General features: G+C 49.6%; 1 protein-coding gene across 1 annotated transcript in view; it reads left to right on the top strand.

The window, feature by feature from the left end:
- The window catches only part of LOC144754159 (E3 ubiquitin-protein ligase TRIM39-like), a 78,865-nt gene that overhangs the window by 7,486 nt on the left and 48,828 nt on the right, over positions 1 to 22,551 (top strand). Inside the window, exons 2-3 of the mRNA XM_078641741.1 lie at positions 10,307 to 10,402; positions 14,351 to 14,581. Coding sequence (XP_078497867.1) covers positions 10,307 to 10,402; positions 14,351 to 14,581 — 327 coding nt within the window. The remainder of the gene's footprint in view (positions 1 to 10,306; positions 10,403 to 14,350; positions 14,582 to 22,551) is intronic.

Raw genomic sequence — 22,551 nt, 5'->3', positions numbered from 1 at the left:
CAGACACAAAGAGAGGTGCAGGGTCCAGGCGCTAGACTTGCATCGTCATTGGGCACAGAGTGAAGATCTCCTGTAGCTTCGGCTGCTTGAAGCTCGCTGGCTTTGGGGACCCCTCACAGGATGAACGACCGCCGGGCCGGGATCAGCGATCACAGGCTCCCGGTCTGAGGAAGCTCGGAGTGTCCGACCTCCTCACCTCAAGGTGCAGAGCAGTGGACTGGGCTCGGGGTGATGAGGACAAACCCCTCCCTTCAGCGGCAAGAGAGGTCCTTCCTCGGTCCCGGGGTCTAGCGCCTCCTGTAGAAGGGAGGCGGCCATCATTCCCGTCTCTGGCCTTCAGTGTTCTCTTCAGTAGAAGTCCTTCCTCGGTCCCGGGGTCTAGCGCCTCCTTAGAAGGGAGACGGCCATCATTCCCGTCTCTGATCTTCCGCGTTCTCTTCAGTAGAGGTCCTTCCTGGGTCCTGGGGTCTAGCGCCTCCTGTAGAAGGGAGACGGCCATCATTCCCGTCTCTGGTCTTCAGCGTTCTCTTCAGTAGAGGTCCTTCCTCGGTCCTGGGGGTCTAGCGCCTCCTGTAGAAGGGAGGCGGCCATCATTCCCGTCTCTGGTCTTCAGCGTTCTCTTCGGTGCTGTGCAGAGCTCCATAAAGTTAGAAGGGGACAGTTTATATCCTGTCCTCGGATAGTTTGCTCCAATCCAACTGTCCAGCCAGATTCATAGTTAGCCCCAGACCTTTGGAGGGAACCAGTGAACTTGAGAGTGAACCACACACAATCCCTCCTTCCATCATGATAGATATTCAAGACAAACGTTGCAATTGGTCTCAAAAACATCCTAATGGAGGACGGGGCAGTGGGGGGTGTCAGGAGCAGGGGATGGTGGGGAGGCTACAGAGAGAAGGGGGCTGTAGGCACAGACTACAGCCAAGACTCGGATTCACCCTACAACAGAAAGTGTTTCACACACACTGTGGCCCCCATCACCACACATGGGAACTTCACCTCACATGTCCACAAGCCCTGCATCCTAGAGACCTGGACCTGAAGGCACCTGAGCCTGACATCGCTGTGAGGCCCTGCTCATGGTAATACAGCGCTATACACATGTGTGTCACAACATGTATGCTACAGTCAGATGGAGCCCAGATGTGGCATACTACACAGAGTCAGAAGGTAGTGTCAGTCACTCACCGATCTGAGTTTGAGGCGTTAGTAGCGTCATGGGCCGGTCATGTGAGGGGGATCCGCTCGGGTAAAAGCAGGACCTCTCTGGGTGGACCTCAGCCTCGCATTCTGATGGAGAGCAGCGCTCCAGATGTAAGGCCCTCGTCAGGGGACCTCCGGTGCTGGTCTCCTGCACAAGAAGATATCCCGGGCCTGGATAGTGAAACGGAAGCAGTTTGTCTTATGGACACTGTGCCAAAACCTTTCACCCTACTGTTCACGCTCTCAATCTGTCTGCTGCCATCCTGCCATGATCCATGATTGGGGTCGGTCCTGCTCTCCTGGCTGCCTGTTCCTTGTTGTAGACTCTGCATCAGAATGTTGCCTGCTCTCTCGCTAATCCTGCCTGTTCCCGGCTGTGGCCCTGTATGAGGTTGGTGCCTGTTCTCTGTTGCAGACACGGTTAAGGGCTGGTGTCTGCTCTCTCGTTCTAGCAGGTTTATTTTCTCAGAACCTTTTATGAGTCTGTTGCCTCTTTTCTGTTGCAGACCCTGTAAGGCTGGTGTTGATTCCTGCTTCAGACCTTGTAAAGGGCTGGAACTGGCTCTGTTGTAGAATCTGTCTGCAGGCAACTGCCTGACTCCTGTCATAGACCATAAAAGGGCTTCATGTCTTTTTTTTTTTTTCTTCTTTTTTTTCTCCCTCTCCCTCTCCCTCTCTCCCTCTCCCTCCCTCCTCTGTATGGTGTCTGCGGTCTGTTTTTTCTCACAGACCCTGTATGAGACTGGCACCTGCTGTCGTGCTGTGTGTGCCTGTTCTCTGTCACAGACCCTGCTTGATGTTTGGGTCTGCACTCGTCCTGTGTCTGTTGTCTGTCACAGACCCTGCCTGGGGTTGGGGTCTGCACTCTTCCAGTGCCTGTTTCCTATCGCAGACCCTGTCTGGAGTTGGGGTCTGCACTCTTCCTGTGCCTGTTTTCTATCGCAGACCCTGTCTGGGGTTGGGGCCTGCACTCTTCCTGTGCCTGTTTTCTATCGCAGACCCTGTATGGGGTTGGGGTCTGCACTCTTCCTGTGCCTGTTTTTTATCGCAGACCCTGATTGGGGTTGGGGTCTGCACTCTTCCTGTGTCTGTTTTCTGTCACAGACTGTGATCATTTCTTTCGTTGTCTGTTCTTTCACAGACCCTACGTGTGGCCGGCATCTGTATAGGACAAGGTCCAGATATGGTTAATCAGATGCGGGGGTCTGGATGTAACATATTTAAGAACAATTTGGATCTGTGTGGCCAGAATTTCCAATCTGGACGTCTGTTACTGGTACTGACAGTCTTAATATATATGGGCAGTACTTACAGCATGGATACAGAGCGCAAACCGAGGGGCTGGCCCTGGGAAGATGCAATTTTTGGGGGAAGGTCTAGGATTGGCGGTTGGTCAGGGATAGTGTTAAAGAGATTGGTCTTCAGCATTTTCCAAAATTGGGGAGAGTTGGAGCTGATGCCACGTTGAAAGGGATGCTGTTCCAGATCCTGGGAGCATGAACGGAGAAGGCTTGTCGTCTAGGGTTTTCTTCTGACAGTTTTTTGTCGAGTCTGGTGATATACACGCTCCTGGTCAGATGTCGTTCCTTGAACATGTATAGTTTGTTTGCCAGGTAAGCGGGGGTCTTGTTGTTGAGCGCTTTATATGAAGCACCTGGTCATGAAGATGACCTGGGCTGGAAGAAACAGCTAGTGTAGGTCTTTTTTTTAGATTTTACACCCACGTGAGAATTTACATACAGCAATATTTACTAAGCAAGAACAGCAGAGCTGTCCACAGTAAAGAAAGTGCTAAGTGACAATAAATACACACCTATTATTTTGAGACATATTTGACCAGTGAATTTCATCTAAACATTCCATTGAAATAAAAAACAAGCATTTACAATGCAATGGTTTCGCCTTTGGAAAAGTTAGAGCTATTGGCATTGTAAATGACAAATTTTGTATTTATGTGTTGGTTTTGAAAACAGAAATAAATGGCATTGTCATTTACATTGCCATTAGCTTAATCTCTCGCAAATGCCTCTCCCTACGCACGTTTCAGGTCCCTTCTCAAAACTCACTTGTTCTGTAATGCTCATCACTAATGCCCTTGTCTTGCGGACTGTCTTCTCCCTGCTGCTCGAGCGCCACATACACCCTCACTTTATTGAATTCAAGTGCATGTCATCAGAGCTTCCAGGTAAACCACTGCCAAGAGAAAGATTTAAACGAGAAACATGGGCACACGTTTAAATCTCAAAGCATTCTTGGATTTGCAGTCTTTTTCTTCCTGTGCGCGAACTGTTTAAGCAATCCATAATTTTTTGACAATGCTAAACTAGAAACTAGGTCACTCGAGCATTAGGTAGGCCATCAGCGCCCTGTCAGCAGGTGGGATGCGGCGCGAGGAAGGAGATGAATGGGCAAAAAGGCGCAACATGCAGAGGGACACTTAGCTGGACTGGGAGATTAGTCCAAATACACCCACAGGCTATACACCTTCAAAGGATCGCAACATCAGCACTTTTCTAAAGCGGCAGCTGCAGGGGAAACTTTGCTGAGGCGCACACTCATTACCAGGGCCCTCGGACGTAGCCCAGAAAATAATCAGCAGGTTCCTCTTTGGAAGAAAACACTCCTGCTTACAAAACAAAACCACCTGCAACCCCCCCAGGTCACTTTGATGAGGACTGGCAACCGGCTCCTTAGTGCGAGGCGAAACAGGGCCGTGCGCCTGCAGCCTTGATGTCCACCAACATGGGCTCGGGCAAACCAGGGATGGGGCTCTCTCTGCCCGGACACACACAGCAACAAGCTCGCACTCAACAGCACAGGCAATCACACAGGGGCACAGTGACTATTCGGCATGCATAAATCAGGGATGGGGCTCTCTCTGCCCGGACACACACAGCAACATGCTCGGGGGTTAGGGCACCTGAATAAAGTGCGCACCAACGAGTACCACCCTCCTGTGATAACATCCAAAAGAGGCAGAGTCGTGTGTCGAGAGGTTTGCTGTCATTTCTAGCACATCTGTGACGTGCACCCTGCCTCGAACGGTTGTTACACAGGCGTTGCACTGCGAGGGCTGCCAGTACATTCACTTTCAGACCACTCCTGCTCCCCAAACCCCCTTAGAGGACCCGAGCCCCACAGAAGCTGTGACACATACTAACTGGAGCTACCGCTTTAAATATGTGATCCCCAGATTCCAGCGTCAGTCGCCCTGGCCGCAGCACCACACCTCTCCAACAAGACTAAAATAGCAGTGGTCTTCAGCAACACGCCATTGAGCAGCGCTGGCAGCAGGCTCCTTAGAAAAATGCATGTGCATATGTACAAATTAAGCAGTGACCACAGTACAGTCCTATTGAACACCTAGGCATATTAGAAGCCTCCACAAGGGTGGGCACAGTGGCTTAAAGAAAATACGTTGTTTCTTTCACCATCTGCCACGACCACACAAGGTAGTCACCAATCCCATGGATGGCCCATTCCTTTTAAACAGAATCTCACTGTAAACGTTGCACAAGGGGCACATGTTCTCTTCAAATATGTGTTGACCCTACAACTTGAAACAGACTTAGTGAGGCAAGGAAGAAATTGTTTTGGCTTGCCACGCCCTAGGCTCGTGGTCTACTTCAACCTCAGAATATACTGCGAGCATCATGGAAGGGGAGAAGCCACATCTGTTCCAAAACACGGAATTTGGAAGACAAATTTAGTTTCATGGCTTCAGTGATTTGCAGGTTTCTTTTTCGCTGCTTGGTGCATCACTGCTGCTAAAGCATTTTTTTTTTTTAAACACACAGCACAAACCGATCTAGAATGCCTGAAGGAGTGTGTTGGAGCTGTTAGCAAAGCGGTGTCTCCTAAACATCTGGCACAAACCAGATCTCCCCCTATGGACTGCCTCTGGATCACACAAAGACCACTTCCCCAACTCAATGTTGTATTTAACACCCTGCTCCCCCCCACCCAAAAACAAATATTGAACGTTTGTCAATTCTGCATACACTCTACAAGGGAGAGTCGCTCTTCATCCTTCTTAGATCTGTAAATTAAGTATCACTTATTTGGGTTATGGTAGCTAAACGTAATGTGGCACAACCATTTAACATATTAAATGCGGAGGCAAACACCGTGGTCCCCACTAAAAAAAAAGACTTAAAATTATGGGCAGAGATTGATTTCTGAGCCTGAACGTACTTTTATTACTTTTTCAAAGAAATGTCAATTACTTGCCAGAACGAGGTCGAAGTAGAAGCGATATTGGTTGGTGTTGGCCTCACAGGACTCGATGTACCCTCCTCCAGACTCTTGCACTTCAACCAGTTTGCCCTCTTTTAATTCTGCCCCCTTCTCACAGTGGGTAGCCTTCTGCTTGACCATTTATTTTCTAGTTTAAGTGCTGAGGTTGCAGAACAAAAGTCGTCCTCACCACCTAGCTGCAGCTATATTGTTGTCTTTCTGACCTTCCATTTTGTAAAATTTGTACTAGACGCTGGGGGGAAGTTTCAGCATCGGGGTCTCCTTGGACAGTGGTTTCCAGTTGCTTAACTTGTAAAACAAATAAGTGCCACGGCTCTTGTTAGAATGCCACTACAGCTTGCACCACACATTGCCTCTGCCATGCTGCCAATTATAGTACCAACCCAACTACTAGTCATCCCACTCCCACAAGTGTAACAGGACTATTATACACCTCTAAAGCTATAAGAATGGTTTGGGTTGCAGGTAGTAGTAATTTTTTAATGGATATTGAAATAATTAAGTGTTGTTGTGGCCATCTTTCCAGACAGCATCACTTTGCAGCAGACTGTCACAAGCGCCAGTGGTGACAATTAAGTGCCTGCCGGTGTCCAACACCTGAAACCACCGGCTCAATTTCACAGCCATGGGCATGCCAAAGGCATGCCCACACACCCCACACAGCACCACACAACACTTGCTTCTCATTCAAGTTCTCATGAACTCTCATACGCTCACTGCTCACAACTCCTGTTCAACTAGACCTATTCCCATAGTCAGAATGGCGTGCTCCAACAGAACACAACACAACACTCTACACACACTCGCCAGACACTGACCAATCAACACTCTCATGCAGGCTTGTCAAACACTCACTCACCAAACACACCACAGAAATCTGGGACCTGCTGCGCGATCAAATACTGGACCTACTTTTCTTCATGGAGACCTGGCTGCACCTCATATTGGCCTCTGATATCTCTGCAGCCATTCCTCCTAGCTACAGGATCGGCAGGCAGTACAGACAGCACAAGCCAGGAGGATGAATCACCATCATTTTCAATTATGCCATCCGTTGTACTACTTCTACAGACACATCCCACAGCAAAATGGAGCAAACGTCACTTCACAGCCAATATCACCCTGTGTGGCATCATCATCTAGAGATCACCAAGACTATGCACTGATTTCTCCAACCCCCATTGCGGACTTCTTGGCACCCTTTATCCTAGACCCCAGTGCTTTCTTCATGCTTGGAGACCTGAACATCCACCTTAAAGACAGTGCCAACCCAAACTCAAGAGCAATACTCAAAGACCTTGAGAAACTAGGCCTCACTCAATGCATGAAAAGGCCCACACATCATTTGGACACCTCCTGGACCTGATCTTCACCTCTAATACTTCTTGGTGAAAAAGTCCACACACAATCACTTAGAAATACCTCATCCTCATTTTACTTTGATCACAGACTATCCTGCCAGAAATTGTACCTTTCGAGGGCAAGATGGCCGCTCACTGATTGTAGCAGATAGTCACAGCTAACTCTCCCTCCTCTCAAAGGAGAACATTGCCCACAGGGATGCTGGCATGATCGGAGTTATTGAGATCTCTTACCTGGTTCAAGAGTGTGCCCCATTTCGCTGGCTTTGTCGAATAAAATCGGCACTCAAAAGTCGGTTCCAGCATCTTTATCCACGGGAGCTGCAACGAGGTAGAGGCGGCGGCATAATGGCACATAAAGGAGTCAGGCAGCAAAAGGATCCTGAGGGTCTAAAGCATCACCAACTAACGAGCAGTGGCAAGGAGATGCCAGTAGCCTCAAACACGCGTACATCACTCAGCAGCGGAAAGTGCTTGTGAAGCAGCCCGGGATGTCTCGTGGCAATGGCGGCGGAACCGAGACGCACATCGCAAAGGACGTGATCGTTGATCCCAGCAAGGACGGCGAAAACACCAGCAATCCAGCGAAATCTAAAGAAGCAATAAGAGAATCCAGGGACTCCAAGGATTCCGCACTAAGACAATCAACCCTGAAGAAGCCTTTCTCTGTTAAAGCCCCGGAGGTTTTGGCAGCTGCAGTGGCGGCGGAGAACGAGGCATCTCTGCCAGGAGACGCCGGAAATGTGGTTGCCGGGCACAGCTACGACAAGACCGGTGCAACCACTCTGACGAAAAAGCCTCAGTTCGCACAATCAAGGCAGAGGAGGAGAAGGCACACAATCCAGACGAAGCTCAGAATCTGCAAGGAACTAACCAGCAGAGTACAAGTAAGGGTGTGTGCAAGAATGTGAGGTATGACCAAGACCCGGGGAGCCGTTCTGGAGGGGCTAATGAAGGTTCTACAGGGGGACCACGAATACCGATGGGTAGAAACCAACTAGTGAGAAGGAAAACCGGCGAGGCAGTGATGGCGGGCAAAGATGGGAGACTACCCTTGGAGAATACACACAGGGGGCGGGAGAGGACACGGACGGCGGGAGGGGGCGGGAGAGGACACGGACGGCGGGAGGGGGCGGGAGAGGACACGGACGGCGGGAAACGTGCACAGGACAGCGAGGGGGGGGCGGAAAGGCACACGGAGGGGGCGGGAATGGAGAGACTTTCAGTGAAAGGGGAGGGAACGGGAAAAAACGTAACTCCGCCCTGGGAAAAAATCTCGGGAACGCCCCCGAATCTGGTCCGGCCTTGACGGACAGATCCGGCACTCAATGGCTAGCCTCCATTTATGGAGCTAGCCAATGAGAGCCGGGGGACGTTCCCGAAGTGCTTATTGTCAACATAGGATTTCACCTGCGCTGAAAAGCTGCGCAGAGCGCAGCCTTCGGCAGGCGAAACCCAAAAATACATTAGGTTTCATACAGCAATATGAAGCTGGGGAAGCAGCAGAATTGTGCATAAGAGATAAAGTGCTGCATGTGAAATTGCACAGAATATCTTGATACAAATTCAACCAGTGACTTCCATCTAAATGCATCATCAAATACATAATTTATATTTCATATACAGTGCGGTAAAGTGCTATGTGGCCATAAATACATATTTAATAACCTTTAACAGGTTGAACCAATGGAAGACATATCATCCCCTATAAAGAGCTGGACCAGTAAAATGTAATCTAGGTCAAGTAATATATAACCTTAGTCCATCCGCAGCTAATTCTACTGGTTCTAGCTCCACTCAGAGACCTAAGACCCAGTTTGTGACTGGGGACCATATCTTTCACCCAGTCTTTTTTTCTTATGGCCTTTAAGTTTGTATAAGCTGACCTCCATATTATAAAAAGACATAAACCTATTCAGCCACAATACAAACGTTGGAGGGTCTGGTTTCAGCCAATCCGAAGCGATACATAATCGTGCTACCCCAGTGGCAACGAAAATCGGGTACATTTCTTCCCGACCTCTGATATTAGATCCTGTGCTATCCACCAGTTCTAAAAGCATCATTAAGGAAGTGAAGGTAATAAAGTTTTTGGTAATAGGATTTAAAAAAAGCCTCTTTTCCTTCAATAAAAGGTAGTAGCTGAGGACATGAGTAAAACATATACACAATCTCTGCTTGATCAGCTCCACTTTGTTTACACACGGCCGCCATCTTTCCCCGTTATCGGCTCTAGTGCAGGTCTTTTAATGTAGAGGTGATATAATTTTCTTCAAGCCCTTGATGAGCTGCGCCGCTTCATGTATGCTGCCTTCCAGGGGTGCTAGGGTGGGTTTGGGGAGACCGTTGACCAGGGCCATGTCCCCACCCCCATGGGAGAGGCCTTGTATGTTTGTTCTGAGGTCCTCTTCCAGGAGAAACCACCTCTTCAAGAGAGGAATCAAGCTTTCTTGTCATTCTTTGTCATTCTTTCAGTGTGTTGCTTGAATGAGAGGTCTGTGTCGAGGGGGGGTAAAGACCGATGGGTTACGTTGGAGACCCAGGCTTAAGTCTGTGGCTGCTCTGAGCTGGTGGCAGACAGGAAGAGTTCAGTCTTGATGGGGTTTATCTTTACTACATTAGTTGACATCCAAGACTGGCTGTGATCAGGGCAGATTTGAGGATGTCATTGGGTGAGGATATTTAAGGTAGAGTTGAGCATCATCTGCATATTGATGGCTCTTGATGCTGCTGTCTGTAAGGATGGATCCAGAGATCCCATGGAGAGGTTAAAGCTGATTAGAGGAAGGAAGGAGCCCTGAAGTACTCTGCAGGAGACGGGGAATGTTGGTGATCTTGTGGAACCTATTTACGTGAACTGGTGCCAGTTAAGAGAGGTTGGATGTGATCCATTTCAAGACAGTGTCTTAGAATCCCATCGTGTTTTTTGTGCGTTGATCAGGGCCACCTGGTCGCCTGTGTCGAAGGCTGCAGAGAGGTCCAGGAGGTCAGCGGTCGTTCTTGTCGTTGAGGCGGAGGGTGTTGTCGACTACTTGGAGTGTGGCTGTGTCCGGGCTCCATTCACAGTTATTGCACTTAGAAAACTTGTTTGCTTTGATATTTTCACTTGGTTGTGTGTTGCTTTGGAATGTTTGATAATGTCTCTGGGATAACCTTTCTTCTTTAGTGCCAAGTCTGTTTCCATGCTTTAAGCATAAAGTGTGCACAATGTCAAGTCGCAGTAAGTGCCAGTGATGAAGCTTGTTCCCATGGACCAGGGATTCTGATGCTTCTAGGCAAGAACCGGTACAAAAAGGGACATCATTGTCTGTGATACTTGGGCCTGGTGCTCACATTCCTGATATGTGTGGCTGGTGCTAGCAATACTAATGTATGACTGTCACTTACAGTATGGGCACGTGTGGCAGGCACGGTAGTTACTTTTTTTGTAATTAAGACCACACTCTACATATTTACACTTATTTCTTGCACTCTCATCCCTACAGGTGAAACTTCAAGAGTGGCTGCTTGTCCTGAAGAAACAGGAGGGATATTTTCTGGAGTCCAAACTCAAGGAAGAGGAACAATATAAAACCATGAGGGTGAGTGTCTGCAGTGAGTGCTGTGTCTGTATATGTCTGTGCCCATGTCTTTGTGTGGCCTCTTAAAGTTCAAGACGCAGGCGCTGATGAGTCACACTGCAGACTGGGTCATGGTCCCCACCAGACAAATATACTGACGAAGTCATTGCACCTGGATATTGGGGCTGAAGTCGGCCACGGGCTCGTCCTAAAAAACCATAAAATCAAGGATTACTCTTCTGACCTTAAGGTAGTACTTGCATACTCACATGGTGCGTGTTAAAGTATGTGTGCAGTGGTGTGGCATTATCTGGCTCGGAGTACGTACCAGCATGTGTGCGTGCCTATGTGTGTGTGTGCATGTTCACGCTTAGGTGTACTTGTCTAAGTATGTGTTCATGTATTAAAAGTCTTTGGGAGTACATCCATGTCTGCGCGTCCCTACATCTGTCTGTTTTTTGGGCCTGGATTACTGCTTGTGTGTGTCTCCATATTCATATATACATTTTGAGCCACTGAGTATACAAATACATGTCCTTATCTTTATGCATGCGTGTTTGAGGGTTGTGTATGCTTTAGTCTGGATTTATTGGCTGTGAGTTTGTACCCACATATGTGAATGCCTGCCTGTGGGCTTGTATCTCACAAGGTCTGGTTGGCATTTGTGAGTGTGCAAATACATGTGTGCATCTGTGAGTTTGTGACGTGTGTGCATGAGTCTGGAGTTATACATCCATGAGATTTTATATGCATCTGTGTGTGAGTTTATATGTATAGATGTGTGTCTCTGAGTCTGTGCAAGCATGGACTGAAGGTATCCATCTGTGAGTTTGTACAAGGTTTGTCTGTGAGTCTGCTAATTATTGTGTGCATCTGTATGAGTGTGTATCTCTGTGGGTGTGTGTGTATGGATCTGGGGTTATCTATGCATCCATCATACTGAGCAAGCCTAGTGTAAAACCCTTCCTAAACAAAGGTTTTAGCAATGTAATCCTGCTACGGTATTGTATATACATCATCAAACCACTAAACATCCAAAGAGTTCATCTAAGTGATAAAGCGAGCATGGAAGCTCCAGCATTGTGCAGATGAGTTTTAACCCACGAATAGTTCATCTAAACCAAATGCCCTCTAATCTTAACACGTTTCAGCACAAGTACATTCCCTTCTTCAGGACATATGCATAGCTGACTGGAATGTCCCAGGATAACTAGTGCACATTTTTTATTTTTTTAATATTATATATTGATTTTTCAGAGGTTTGTACATAGATCCTTGACAATAGTGAGTGTACATAATATCTTTCATACAGGTTTATATAGAACACTGATGGGGTACAAGGATATAATAACAGCATTACACATACTATAGAATTGTGGTTCGTTGTCAATGTCCCATCGGGAACTCAGAATCATATTAATTGTGCAAATATATCACCATGAGCATTGTTAACATTAACAAAAACAACTGTCCGTAATTTACCATTCCTATGTGACGATTATCTATCTTGTGCCCAGGTCTGATCATGATCGGGTGGGTATGCGTACTTGGCGACATGAGGTTTAGGTAATGTCTGCAGTGTGTACGCCACAGTGTGCGACCTCATGAGTTGGGCCTGGAGATTCCTATTACCACACATGTGCTGCACATCCACCGTACCTACATGCACTGGACATGCACACGGAAGGTTAGTGCAAGGGTCTGGGGCTCACACCTAAGCAGTTCAGTAGACTGTACTCTCATCGTACACAGGAAAGAGGTCTGGTCATAACTAATGAGCCAATAAACGATACGCTGCCACCACCACTTTAGGTGGCTAACCCAGGACAAGAGAAGTAGTGTCATCTCAGTTATGAGGGCACGCTTGACACGCCTTTCCAGGTCACCAAACGGGTACTGTTCTGGGCTTCAGGGAGCTATAACATTACAGTTTTGCACAACACAGGAACACATTCCCTAAAAGGAAATGGGGGCCGGAGCACCCTGCTTTTCATCTCAGCGCTGTTTGACCCCGTTGCATCCTGGTAAATGCAGTTAATTCGCACTTTCAAGTCGCTGTAGTTTTTAACCATTGTTGGTTCTGGCAGTGCAGATATCTCTAGACACTAGTGTTTCAGCGTTTAGCCCATCGTCAGTAGAGAGCATATAGTTATTTGAGAAACATGAAAAAGTCTTTTGGGGTTGCTGAGAAGGAGCCCAGGTCGTCGCAGGTTACAGTACCCTTCCAAGGCACACAGGTGCTACACCGGAGAGCTCGTCAGATCGACAGCTCGAGGCCGAAGAAACAGGAAATGGGGGCCGGAGAACCTTGCTTTTCATCTCAGCGCTGTTTGACCCCGTTGCATCCTGGTAAATGCAGTTAATTCGCACTTTCAAGTCGCTGTAGTTTTTAACCATTGTTGGTTCTGGCAGTGCAGATATCTCTAGACACTAGAGTTTCAGGGTTTAGCCCATCGTCAGTAGAGCGCCTATAGTTATTTGAGAAACATGAAAAGTCTTTGGGGGTTTCTGAGAAGGAGCCCAGGTCGTCGCAGTTTAAAGTACCCTTCCAAGGCACACAGGTGCTACACCGGAGAGCTTGTCAGCTCCCTATTAACACTGGTGATACAAGGACACAACCCTCTACCAAGGAGAGAGCTAAGAAGTGCAACCCTCTGCCAGTACCAGTGACACAATACAAGAGCCAACACTACCAGGACTGGTGTCACATCACTGGAGCCAAACCTTCTACCTGTATACTAGTGCCACGTACAGTAGCACAACCCCCTACCAGCAGTGGAGACATACCCGACTCCACAAAATGTCTGACTCTAGTCATTTTTGATGATGCAAGAGAAACTCACCTCTCTCCACTGCTGAAACCCTCCTATTCCTACTGGGGTGAGGCGTGCCTCGCCTGATAACACACAGGCTCCTGCTCTAAGCCACAGTATGAAATACCTCACCTGATAACTCACAGCCTCTTATCTTAGAATAGGACAAGATGTCTAACCAGTCTCCTCATTCATCTTCTACAGGAATCGCTGAATTCCGTTCAGAAACATCGATTTATCTGGTAATTCTGCATTTTGTAACGGGATGCACATACATTTATGATTTTGAATGGGCAAACACATCCATTGAGCCGGCAGGACAGGGGCAGTCCGCACTCCCCAAATCTTGTGTCTTCCATCCCAAAGGGCTAAAACTTCATGGCACCACTTCTTTTACATCATCTTTTGACTTCAGTCTGTCTCTGGGTGTTTGACTGTATCTGCCTGCAGTGGATTCTCTTCTTGCACTCGCGCCATTAATCGAGTGTCCCTGCCTGCAGTGGGTTCTCTTCCTTGTACTCGCTGCATGGATTGAGCAACTCTGCCTGCTGTGGGTTCTCTTCCGTGCACTCACTCCATGGATTGAGCGTCCCTGCCCCCAGTAGGTTCTCTTCCTTGCACTCGCTCCATGGATCGAGCGTCTCTGCCTGCAGTGGATTCTCTTCCTTGCACTCGCTCCATTAATCGAGCGTCCCTGCCTGCAGTGGGTTCTCTCCCTTGCACTCGCTCCATGGACCGAGCATCCCAGCCTGCAGTGGGTTCTCTTCCTTGCACTCGCTCCATGGATCGAGCGTCTCTGCCTGCAGTGGGTTCTCATCCTTGCACTCGCTCCATGAATCGAGTGTCTCTGCCTGCGGTGGGTTTTCTTCCTTGCACTCTCTCCATGGATCAGGCTTGTCTGTAGCTGCACATATTCTGACCTCTCTACAGTTCATGAGATGCCTGAGGGAAGGGTGAGAGCAGGAATGTGAGAAGGATGGAGACGATAGAAGGAAAGATATTAAGAGATTGCAGTTCCGAAATTAGGAAAAGCACATTAGTGGTCTGATTTTTGAAGGAACTATCAACCCCTCCACCCTCTTCCTGGACTCCGACTCTAAGGACAGCTTGTAGAAAGCTTTTTAATATCTAAACAACTTTTCTTTGCTTCTGACAGAACAAGCTAAGAACTGAGAAGAATAAAATTGAATCTGAGTTTGAAAAGCTGCGGCAGCTTCTGAAAGAAAATGAGCAAGCACTGCACAGAAGACTGGAGGAGATGGAGAAGAAAATGACCATGATAGAAAATGCAAATATCACCAAACTATCCAATCAAATCACCTCTCTCAAGGCCCTGATAATGGAGATTGAAAAGAAGTCTGAGGCACCAGCGTGGGAACTCCTGAAGGTGAGATACTGTTTGGGAAATAAAACAGAAGAAGGAAGTGAAATATTCATATTTTGTATGCATTATTTAATGTATGAGTGGAACACATATGATCTCCTGACGGGGTCAATGCACAGTGACCCCGCGCACTCTGAGAGCCGCACAGAATATACAGACATGGATAATTTACATTGTCCCACTTGATGCTTTGAGCCCAACTCAATGTACAAACTGTGAAATGTACAGTCACGGTTTACGGTGTGATATACAAGTTAATAACCCATCTATATACAAATTATTTATGTATTTTATCTATTAGGGAGGATGCAAAACACCAAGCAATTTCAGTGACAGTAAATAATATATGAAGACCAAGAAGAAAAATGTGTTAAAAGTTCGATAGAAATGGAAAGCTTAATGAGAGACAACACCTCAGAGAATTGGAAAGAAACCAAATTTCTCATTTTCGAAGAAATTTGAAAACATTTCTGTTCTAATGCGGTTACTTTTCTCCTGATGTAGGTGGTCACCAAACCGATTGTTAGGGTGAACAGCTATATAACTAGGAATCTGGAATAGGTAATGGCAGCTCACTGTTTTTTGTCACCCCAGATAAAGATAGAGATTGCCACAGAAAACTCTTTAGTTTGAAGAATAGTGACAATTTAATATGACGGGTAACCCTTGGTTATATTACAGAGTGTGCAAAATGAATCCGCAACTTGCTGCCCGCCAGCAAAAGAAATTTGATTTATGACTGTATTATCTTGACACCCTGAACAGCAACCAAATTCCTCAACAATATGGCTTTGGGTGGCCTTAGAGGTATAAATCTCCTTATTGTGGTCATACGCTGTCACTTTAACAGTGATGCTCTGCTCAAATAGTTTGATTAGTTTACAGCCAAGAAGCTTCCCGAGAAGTAGCTCCATGTAAAGGGAACTAGATGATGGTGACAGAGATTATCCAGGACATCCCTCCAAGGTTGACCGAGAGCATCCCTCGGAGGGCGACAGAGCGCATCCCTCGGAGGGTGACAGAGAGCATCCCTCGGAGGGCGACAGAGAGCACCCCTCGGAGGGCGACAGAGAGCACCCCTCGGAGGGCGACAGAGAGCACCCCTCGGAGGGCGACAGAGAGCACCCCTCGGAGGGCGACAGAGAGCACCCCTCGGAGGGCGACAGAGAGCATCCCTCGGAGGGTGACCGAGAGCATCCCTCGGAGGGTGACCGAGAGCATCCCTCGGAGGGTGACCGAGAGCATCCCTCGGAGGGTGACCGAGAGCATCCCTCAGAGGGTGACAGGGAGCATCCCTCAGAGGGTGACAGAGAGCATCCCTCAGAGGGTGACAGAGAGCATCCCTCCAAGAGTGAAAGAGAGCACCCCACTCTGGTTCGTACACACATGTAATTCACCAGTTAGTCTAAACACATGCTCAAATGCCATTTCTGCTTCTAGGAAAATGATAGATAATAAACCTATATTTCCCCTGTTGAGCCATTTGGGAATCAAGTCCACCACCACCAATGTAGATATAGTTTGGCCCATAGTTTTGTGTCAGTGTTGAGAAATGAAATGGGACCAGTTAGACCCACAGTCCAGGGGAGGCTCATCATTCTTACAAGAGAGGACCACACTTGCCTCCTGCTAGAATGATGGACCCGGACCAGTTGATATGACCTCATGACTCATTTTAGGATGCTCTCACGTGACCTTATGGAGTAACCTCTCTTGTAATTACAGGAAAGTGACTTCTGACCTGTTGATAAACCTTTTTTGTCATCAAGGACGATGGCCCATGATCTGTTGATGACCTTCAAAGGGTCCTATGCGTTTGGGTTATCTGATGATAGTGGTCCCCTGCTTGCTACCACCCACTAAGGCAGTAACTCTACTGACTTCTGATTGCAATAGATCAGGCTTCTCCAACGAGGAGCTTGTGAGCTACTGGTATCTCTCCAGATCAGGGGCGTAACAAATGCCCCCGCAGGCCCGCGGTGCGGGGCGGGCCCTCTCTCCTCAATTAATGAAGGGGGCCCCGGCCCCCCACCTCAGCTCTTCTGAGAGCTGTGAGAGAGGCTTGCAAGCCTCTCTCCCCCGAAAGCAGCTGCAGGCTGCAGCCTGCTCTGAGCCCCTCGCCCCCTCCCTCTGACTGAAGAGAAACAAAGTATCAACATACATATTGGAGAACCGGGCCTTATGGGCCAAGCGGCGCAGGGCACGCCTAATATCTCCGGGTTCACCTGCCTTGTCGAACAGAGACACAAGACACTGTTGGGCGTAGAAAATCAGATTTATTAGCTGCAGCTAAGCACAGTTGTCCACGAAGTACCCTAAGGGTATATTCTCAGGAGACTGCCACTTAAATCCGTGGCGCACAATCTTATATACATTTACAATACCCACTCCCAAAACATACAAACGTGACGAATAGGAATAGTTCGAAAACAAGCTATCGAATGTCCAAAACACACCCTTCTTTCAGACCCCGTGTGTTCTCCTCCCCTCAAGTTAATCAACACTAGTGCCCGTAATTCAGTTTGCAGGTCGAAGAACATGTTTGAATGCTTCAAAGGATAGCTTATGTAACAAGAGAATACACAAAGAGAATAGCGAAGGCCAGTCAAATAAGATAAAGTCAGGAAGAATGGTGGGGCCCAAACAGTGGAGTAAGGCAAGGATTAATAAGTCTAGACATGGATTTAACAAATTAGGCCAGGCCCTAACATCGGTTTAGTAATCAAGGACAAGGGTTACTCTTTAACAGAAGGGACACGTAGCAGCTGAAAAGGCAAAAACACCGCTTTCGCCGTGCTGCCAGAGTGAGGCAACAAAAAATGGCGACTAAGCACAAAATGGCAGCTAGATATGAAGCGGAGTCGAAAACTACGTAACCTCAATTGTTTCTCTTCAGCCAGAGCCAGAGGCAGGCCCGGGACAAGGGTGGGGGCCCCAGAGACAGAAGTCTCCACTGCTCCTCTGAGGCTGCACAGAGCAGGGTCCCTGCCAAGGAGAGAGGAGAGAGGGAGGGGGCTGGGAGCCCCAGAGAGCAGGAGGCAGCACAGAGCAGGGACCCTGCCAAGGAGAGAGGGGGAGGGGGGCTGGGGGCCCCAGAGAGCAGGGGGCAGCACAGAGCAGGGACCCTGCCAAGGAGAGAGGGGGGCTGGGGGCCCCAGAGAGCAGGAGGCAGCACAGAGCAGGGACCCTGCCAAGGCGAGAGGGGGGGCTGGGGGCCCCAGAGAGCAGGAGGCAGCACAGAGCAGGGACCCTGCCAAGGAGAGAGGGTGGGGCTGGGGGCCCCAGAGAGCAGGAGGCAGCACAGAGCAGGGACCCTGACAAGGAGAGGGGGGGGCTTGGGGCCCCAGAGAGCAGGAGGCAGCACAGAGCAGGGACCCTGTCAAGGAGAGAGGGGTGGCTGGGGGCCCCAGAGAGCAGGAGACAGCACAGAGCAGGGACCCTGCCAAGGAGAGAGGGGGGATGGGAGTCCCAGAGAGCAGGAGGCAGCACAGAGCAGGCACCCTGCCAAGGAGAGAGGGGGGACTGGGGGCCCCAGAGAGCCGGAGGCAGCACAGAGCAGGGACCCTGTCAAGGAGAGAGGGGGCGCTGGGGGCCCCAGAGAGCAGGAGGCAGCACAGAGCAGGGACCCTGCCAAGGAGAGAGGGGGCGCTGGGGGCCCCAGAGAGCAGGAGGCAGCACAGAGCAGGGACTCAAGGAGGGAGGGGGGCTGGGAGTCCCAGAGAGCAGGAGGCAGCACAGAGCACTGCTCAGGACCCTGACAAGGAGAGGGAGGGAGAGGGGGGAGAAGGGTGCAAGGCAGAGGGGAGAAGTGTGCAAGGCAGAGGGGAGAAGTGTGCAAGGCAGAGGGGAGAAGGGTGCAAGGCAGAGAGGAGAAGGGTGCAAGGCAGAGGGGAGAAGGGTGCAAGGCAGAGGGGAGAAGGGTGAAAGGCAGAGGGGAGAAGGGTGCAAGGCAGAGGGGAGAAGGGTGCAAGGCAGAGGGGAGAAGGGTGCAAGGCAGAGGGGAGAAGGGTGCAAGGCAGAGAGGAGAAGGGTGCAAGGCAGAGGGGTGAAGGGTGAAAGGCAGAGGGGAGAAGGGTGCAAGGCAGAGGGGAGAAGGGTGCAAGGCAGAGGGGAGAAGGATGCAAGGCGGAGAGGAGATGGGTGCAAGGCGGAGAGGAGATGAGTGGAAGGCGGAGAGGAGATGGGTGCAAGGCGGAGAGGAGATGGGTGCAAGGCGGAGAGGAGATGGGTGCAAGGCGGAGGGGAGATGGGTGCAAGGCAGAGGAGAGAAGGGTGCAAGGCAGAGGGAAGAAGGGTGCAAGGTAGAGGGCGAGAAGGGTGCAAGGCAGAGGTGAGAAGAGTGCAAGGGGGATGGTGATGAAGTAAAAAATGTGCCCCCCCGGAAACATTTCTGCGGACGCCCATGGCAACGCACACTACTTTGTGAGAGTGGAGTGAGAGAGAGACTGGAGTAAGAGAGTGGAGAGAGAGAGAGTGGAGAGAGAGAGAGTGGAGAGAGAGAGAGTGGAGAGAGAGAGAGTGGGGAGAGAGAGAGAGTGGGGAGAGAGAGAGTGGAGAGAGAGAGAGTGGAGAGAGAGAGAGTGGAGAGAGAGAGAGTGGAGAGAGAGAGAGTGGAGAGAGAGAGAGTGGAGAGAGAGAGAGTGGAGAGAGAGAGTGGGGAGAGAGAGTGGGGAGAGAGAGTGGGGAGAGAGAGAGTGGAGAGAGAGAATGGAGAGAGGGAGTGGAGAGAGTGGAGAGAGTGGAGAGAGAGTAGAGAGAGTAGAGAGAGTAGAATGAGTGTAGAGTGAGAAAAGGGAGGGTACAGAGAGAGAGGGGAGAGATAGAGTGGAGAGGGAGTGGATGGAGAGTAGAGGGAGACAGTGGAGAGTAGAGTGGAGAGAGAGTAGAGTGGAGAGAGAGAGTGGAGAGAGAGAGTGGAGAGAGAGAGTAGAGAGACAGTGGAGAGAGTGGCGAGAAAGGAGAGAGAGTGGAGAGAGAGAGAGTGGAGAGAGAGAGAGTGGAGAGAGAGAGAGAGTGGAGAGAGAGAGAGAGTGGAGAGAGAGAGAGAGTGGAGAGAGAGAGAGTGGAGAGAGAGAGAGTGGAGAGAGAGAGAGTGGAGAGATAGAGAGTGGAGAGATAGAGAGTGGAGAGATAGAGAGTGGAGAGATAGAGAGTGGAGAGATAGAGAGTGGAGAGATAGAGAGTGGAGAGATAGAGAGTGGAGAGATAGAGAGTGGAGAGAAAGAGAGAGTGGAGAGAGAAGAGAGTGGAGAGAGAAGAGAGTGGAGAGAGAAGAGAGTGGAGAGAGAAGAGAGTGGAGAGAGAAGAGAGCGGAGAGAGAAGAGAGTGGAGAGAGAAGAGAGTGGAGAGAGAAGAGAGCGGAGAGAGAAGAGAGTGGAGAGAGAAGAGAGCGGAGAGAGAAGAGAGTGGAGAGAGAAGAGAGTGGAGAGAGAAGAGAGTGGAGAGAGAGGAGAGAGTGGAGAGACAGGAGAGAGTGGAGAGAGAGGAGAGAGTGGAGAGAGTGGAGAGAGTGAGGAGAGAGTGAGGAGAGAGTGGAGAGAGTGGAGAGAGTGGAGAGAGTGGAGAGAGTGGAGAGAGTGGAGAGAGAGTGGAGAGAGAGTGGAGAGAGAGTGGAGAGAGAGTGGAGAGAGAGTGGAGAGAGAGTGGAGAGAGAGAGAGTGGAGAGAGAGAGAGTGGAGAGAGAGAGTGGAGAGAGAGAGAGTGGAGAGAGAGAGAGTGGAGAGAGAGAGAGTGGAGAGAGAGAGAGTGGAGAGAGAGAGAGTGGAGAGAGAGAGTGGAGAGATAGAGAGTGGAGAGATAGAGAGTGGAGAGATAGAGAGTGGAGAGATAGAGAGTGGAGAGATAGAGAGTGGGGAGAGAGAGTGGGGAGAGAGAGTGGGGAGAGAGAGTGGGGAGAGAGAGTGGAGAGAGAGAATGGAGAGAGAGAGTGGAGAGAGAGAGTAGAGAGAGTGGAGAGAGAGAGTAGAGAGAGTGGAGAGAGTGGAGAGAGAGTGGAGAGAGTGGAGAGAGAGTGGAGAGAGAGTGGAGAGAGAGTGGAGAGAGAGTGGAGAGAGAGTGGAGAGAGAGTGGAGAGAGAGTGGAGAGAGAGAGAGTGGAGAGAGAGAGAGTGGAGAGAGAGAGTGGAGAGAGAGAGAGTGGAGAGAGAGAGAGTGGAGAGAGAGAGAGTGGAGAGAGAGAGAGTGGAGAGAGAGAGAGTGGAGAGAGAGAGTGGAGAGATAGAGAGTGGAGAGATAGAGAGTGGAGAGATAGAGAGTGGAGAGATAGAGAGTGGAGAGATAGAGAGTGGGGAGAGAGAGTGGGGAGAGAGAGTGGGGAGAGAGAGTGGGGAGAGAGAGTGGAGAGAGAGAGTGGAGAGAGAGAATGGAGAGAGAGAGTGGAGAGAGAGAGTAGAGAGAGTAGAGAGAGTAGAGAGAGTAGAGAGAGTAGAGAGAGTAGAGAGAGTAGAGAGAGTAGAGAGAGTGGAATGAGTGTAGAGTGAGAAAAGGGAGAGTAGAGAGAGAGAAGGGAGAGTAGAGAGAGAGAAGGGAGAGTAGAGAGAGAGAAGGGAGAGTAGAGAGAGAGAAGGGAGAGTAGAGAGAGAGAAGGGAGAGATAGAGTGGAGAGGGAGTGGATGGAGAGTGGAGGGAGACAGTGGAGAGAGAGTGAAGAAATAGTAGAGAGAGAGTAGAGAGAGTGGGAGACAGTGGCGAGAGAGACAGTGGAGAGAGAGAGTGGAGAGAGAGAGCGAGCGGGAGAGAGAGAGAGCGAGAGAGAGAGGGAGCGAGAGAGAGAGTGGAGAGAGGATATAGGAGTGAGTGGAGAGAGAGAGTGGAGAGAGAAAGATAATAGAGAGAGAGAGTGGAGAGAGTGGAGAGAAGAGAGAGAGTAGAGAGAGAGAGTGGAGATAGAGAGAGAGGAGAGAGAGAGTGGAGATAGAGAGAGAGGAGAGAGAGTAGAGAGAGTAGAGAGAGAGAAGGGAGAGTAGAGAGAGAGAAGGGAGAGTAGAGAGAGAGAAGGGAGAGTAGAGAGAGAGAAGGGAGAGATAGAGTGGAGAGGGAGTGGATGGAGAGTGGAGGGAGACAGTGGAGAGAGAGTAGAGAGAGTGGGAGACAGTGGCGAGAGAGACAGTGGAGAGAGAGAGTGGAGAGAGAGAGAGAGAGTGGAGAGAGAGAGCGAGAGAGAGAGAGGGAGCGAGAGAGAGAGTGGAGAGAGGATATAGGAGTGAGTGGAGAGAGAAAGAATGGAGAGAGAGAGTGGAGAGAGAGAGATAATAGAGAGAGAGAGTGGAGAGAGAGAGTGGGGAGAGAGAGTGGGGAGAGAGAGTGGGGAGAGAGAGAGTGGAGAGAGAGGAGAGAGAGTAGAGAGAGAGTAGAGAGAGAGTGGAGAGAGAGAGTGGAGATAGAGAGAGAGGAGAGAGAGAGTGGAGATAGAGAGAGAGGAGAGAGAGTAGAGAGAGTAGAGAGAGAGAAGGGAGAGTAGAGAGAGAGAAGGGAGAGTAGAGAGAGAGAAGGGAGAGTAGAGAGAGAGAAGGGAGAGATAGAGTGGAGAGGGAGTGGATGGAGAGTGGAGGGAGACAGTGGAGAGAGAGTAGAGAGAGTGGGAGACAGTGGCGAGAGAGACAGTGGAGAGAGAGAGTGGAGAGAGAGAGAGAGAGTGGAGAGAGAGAGCGAGAGAGAGAGAGGGAGCGAGAGAGAGAGTGGAGAGAGGATATAGGAGTGAGTGGAGAGAGAAAGAATGGAGAGAGAGAGTGGAGAGAGAGAGATAATAGAGAGAGAGAGTGGAGAGAGTGGAGAGAAGAGAGAGAGTAGAGAGAGTGGAGAGAGTGGAGATAGAGAGAGAGGAGAGAGAGTAGAGAGAGAGTAGAGAGAGAGTGGAGAGAGAGTGGAGACTGACTGACACAGAGTCTGAATACTGACTGACGGAGAGACAGACAGGCTGAGAAACTGACAGAGAGAGAAAGATAGAGAGACTGACAGAGAGAGAGACCAAATGAC

This window comes from Lissotriton helveticus, chromosome 5_1 (genome assembly GCF_964261635.1).
Source record: "Lissotriton helveticus chromosome 5_1, aLisHel1.1, whole genome shotgun sequence".
Classification (NCBI taxonomy): Eukaryota; Metazoa; Chordata; class Amphibia; order Caudata; family Salamandridae; genus Lissotriton; species Lissotriton helveticus.
This window is presented reverse-complemented; position numbering and strand designations above follow the sequence as displayed.